At 56.3% G+C, this 1,878-nt stretch overlaps 1 protein-coding gene across 1 annotated transcript; it reads left to right on the top strand.

Annotated features, from left to right (window-relative positions):
- Positions 1-826: 826 nt before the first annotated feature.
- LOC149433194 (uncharacterized) lies at positions 827-1,550 on the top strand. Its single transcript, XM_089664547.1, has one exon. It carries the CDS (start codon positions 827-829, stop codon positions 1,493-1,495), a length of 669 nt encoding a protein of 222 aa, XP_089520673.1. The 3' UTR covers positions 1,496-1,550.
- Positions 1,551-1,878: the final 328 nt, after the last annotated feature.

A 1,878-nucleotide genomic window follows, 5' to 3' on the forward strand; every position in this document is an offset into this window, starting at 1 on the left:
CCCCTAGGCAATGACACGTGACACCCTGTAATGGGCGGAGCCCTTTGTATCTGTCCCAATGTCTGCCATGACAGGACACAAGGATCTCCTGTGATCGGCCGATGTTTTTGTTCCCGGCTCCTTGTAGTCAGCTAGAGATGAGCCGAGTTGTGTATTAGAGGGAAATGTTTGGCGATCTCCCCTCTTCCCTCGTGTAATGTGAAGCGGATTGTAGTGGGGGATGGGAGCAGATTGTTTTGTGGGTAGAATGTGCCCCCCCCCCCCAGGGGCGGACTGACCATTTTCAAACCCGGGCACTGCCCGAGGGCCCAGGGTCAGTAGGGGGCCCCATGAGATGCCCCTGGTACCTTTTTCATAGGCGTTTTTGAGGGCAAGAACACAGGGGCCTCATGATCCCCTATTGCCCGGGGGCCCCATGAGTTGTCAGTCCGCCCTTGGTCCCCCCAAGCAGGTAGAAGGCAGAATGGGCCCCCCACTCCGGAGGATGGTTGTGTTTGCAGCCTCTGTGTTCAGCCTCGTGAGCAGCTCCTGACAGCTGGAAGTGACCCCCGATAAGTGACAGTCCAGGGAGCAGATCGGCTCCCCGGTGCACATCGGACATCGTTCTATTTCGGAATAAAATCGGTTTTATTTCTAACGGGAAACACATGAAGGGAGAGAATATACTCCAACACTGGGATGACAGCCAGTGGGCGTGTCTGAGGTGTAACCAATAGCAGCTCAGAGTGGAGTTGTGTGTCAACCAATCACAGTGTTAGAAGGTCTGTATATAAGGCGGAGCGCCGTGTGATTTGTAATGAACTATTGTGGAAACATTTCCCGAGTCATGACGGAGACTGAGAGCGCCCCAGCCGCCGCTCCTCCAGCGGAGGCCGCGGTCAAGAAGAAGCCGGCTAAGAAGGCGTCAGCCGGAGGAGGAGCCAAGAAAGGCATCAAGAAGGCGTCTGGTCCCGCCGTGTCCGAGCTCCTCGTCCAAGCCGTGTCCGCTTCCAAGGAGCGCAGCGGGGTGTCCCTGGCCGCCCTGAAGAAGGTCCTGTCCGCCGGAGGATACGATGTGGACAAGAACAAGAGCCGCCTGAAGATCGCCCTCAAGGCGCTGGTGACTAAGGGGAGCCTCGTCCAGGTCAAAGGCCATGGAGCCTCCGGATCGTTCAAGATCAACAAGAAGCAGCCCGACGGCGCCAAGGCGAAGCCCAAGAGACCGGCCGCTAAGAAGAGCAACAAGAAGCCATCGGCTGCGGCCAAGCCCAAGAAACCGGCCGCCAAGTCCCCCAAGAAGAAGGCGGCCGGAAAAGCCCCCACCGCAGCCAAGAGCCCCAAGAAGAAGCCGGCCGCCAAGATACCAGCAAAGGCTGCCGCCAAGAAGGTGACCAAGAGCCCCAAGAAGAGCAAAGCTGCAGCCAAGCCGAAAAAAGGCGCCAAGAGTCCCGCTAAGGCCAAGCCGGCAGCTAAGAAGGCGGCTAAGCCCAAGAAGGCCGCTCCGAAGAAGAAATAATGGGCGGCGACCTCCTTCATCTCCACCCCCCAAAGGCTCTTCTCAGAGCCCCCCACCTCCTCCCAACAGAGCTCTCCATACACTCACCGACATCGCTGAGTGCGCACTGCTCCGCATGTCATCTTTTCCCGATATAGAAGATCTGATCGAAATTAATCTGACAATTCCCTCAAACTGCGGGGGGGGGGGGGGGGACGACTAAAAATTCACATTTCTTCTAGTTGATCGTTTCAGGATTTCATGCGGCCATTCTGAACGTTCTAAGGAGAATCCTAATGATTGGGAGACGCATCATCCTCTGGATGGGTTAGAATGATCAGAAACAAGCTGTGAGCTCAGTTTCTGATTGAGTTTGAGGAAGTGGAGTGACATCCATGCCGCTA

This window comes from Staurois parvus, unplaced genomic scaffold, assembly GCF_062004578.1.
Source record: "Staurois parvus isolate SC_StPar_1 unplaced genomic scaffold, SC_StPar_1.0 ptg001939l, whole genome shotgun sequence".
Classification (NCBI taxonomy): domain Eukaryota; kingdom Metazoa; phylum Chordata; class Amphibia; order Anura; family Ranidae; genus Staurois; species Staurois parvus.

Coding starts and splice junctions, on each gene's coding strand:
- LOC149433194 (XM_089664547.1), top strand. CDS start 827: ATGACGGAGACTGAGAGCGCCCCAGCCGCCGCTCCTCCAGCGGAGGCC.